This window comes from Trichosurus vulpecula, chromosome 1, assembly GCF_011100635.1.
Source record: "Trichosurus vulpecula isolate mTriVul1 chromosome 1, mTriVul1.pri, whole genome shotgun sequence".
Taxonomy (NCBI): Eukaryota; Metazoa; Chordata; class Mammalia; order Diprotodontia; family Phalangeridae; genus Trichosurus; species Trichosurus vulpecula.
Window position 1 is genome coordinate 416,995,142 of NC_050573.1, and position 1,243 is coordinate 416,996,384.

General features: G+C 45.0%; 1 protein-coding gene across 1 annotated transcript; it reads left to right on the forward strand.

The window, feature by feature from the left end:
- Positions 1 to 843: 843 nt before the first annotated feature.
- LOC118851081 (H/ACA ribonucleoprotein complex subunit 3-like) lies at positions 844 to 1,038 on the forward strand. Its single transcript, XM_036760642.1, has one exon. The coding sequence runs from the start codon at positions 844 to 846 to the stop codon at positions 1,036 to 1,038; it is 195 nt and encodes a 64-aa protein (XP_036616537.1).
- Positions 1,039 to 1,243: the final 205 nt, after the last annotated feature.

Consider the following 1,243-nt stretch of genomic DNA (forward strand, 5'->3'; position numbering starts at 1 on the left):
ATAGAAGTAATGATAGTATCTGTCTCCTTGGGTTGTGATAGGATCAAATTGAAATAATATTTATAAGGTGCTATGTAAATCTAAAAGCATTATAGAAATGCTAGCATTAAGTACTACATCATCTTCTGAGTTAAGGTTGATCTTAGCATAGGAGGTGAGGCAGCGGGGGGAGAGAATATGCCTCCTTGGAACGTGAAGACCCTACTGAAAAGATTCCCATTATCAGAAATCAGAAGCTCTCTGCCTGTTTTTATTGCTGCTTTCTAAGTCAAAGGAGAAGGCTGGAGGAATGGCAGGCTAACAGCAAGGCTGAACAAGCAGGAGGACTTATCTCCTTCCCAAATTCAGGCAGAGCTAAGAGGTGTTATCCAGGGATGCTTCTGGTACTTGCCAGGCCTGAGTTTTACCAAATGCAACACAGGATGAGGCCCACATGGCAAATAAGAAGCTCGGGAGCACAATGGGCACAGAGCTAGACTTGGAGTCAGGAAGACCTGAGTTCAAATCTCATCGCTCACTCTTGCCAGTTCTGTGACCCTGCACTAGTCAGGTGACCTCTCTGAGCCTCAGTTGGCAGGGGTATGGGTAGGTGAGGTGGATTCAACAGCCTCCAAAGTTCCTTTCATTTCAAAATCTGTGACCATCTGAAACTCCCAATGACGACTGAGGTGCTTCCTGTCATTTTAAAAGACCCAAAAGATGGACTCTGAAGCTTTGGACTGATGGTCATCAGGAAGAGTCTGTCAAACGAAAAGCTGTCATTGGAGTCCCCCGGGCTAAGGTAGAGGTGGAAGTGTAGTTGTAGCCTGAGTCTTTCCATGGCATATCCTGATCGTGAAGTGAATGTTTCTACATTATTACCTCAACGAGCAAGGGGACCAGGTCTACACCCTAAAGAAAACAGACCCTGCAGAACAACAGACTTGTTCAGCTCACCCAGCCAGATTCTCCCCAGATGACAAGTACTCAAGACACCATATCACTATCAAGAAGAGACTCAAGGTTCTCATGACCCAACAAGCAAGATTGGTCCTCTGAATGATCAACTCACCAAGCAATGGCAGCCACCAAGGACTCTGGCTCAAGAATCTTTTCCTGCATCTAGGAGACCTCATTCAGGAAGAGCTCAAATCTTTGACTCTCCTAACCCATTCTCACAACTTTAAAATGACTCCTTTTGTATACTTGCTTCTTGGAATCTAGTCTCAATTTGCCTGTGTTCCTCTTTGTAGGTGGTAGTAAT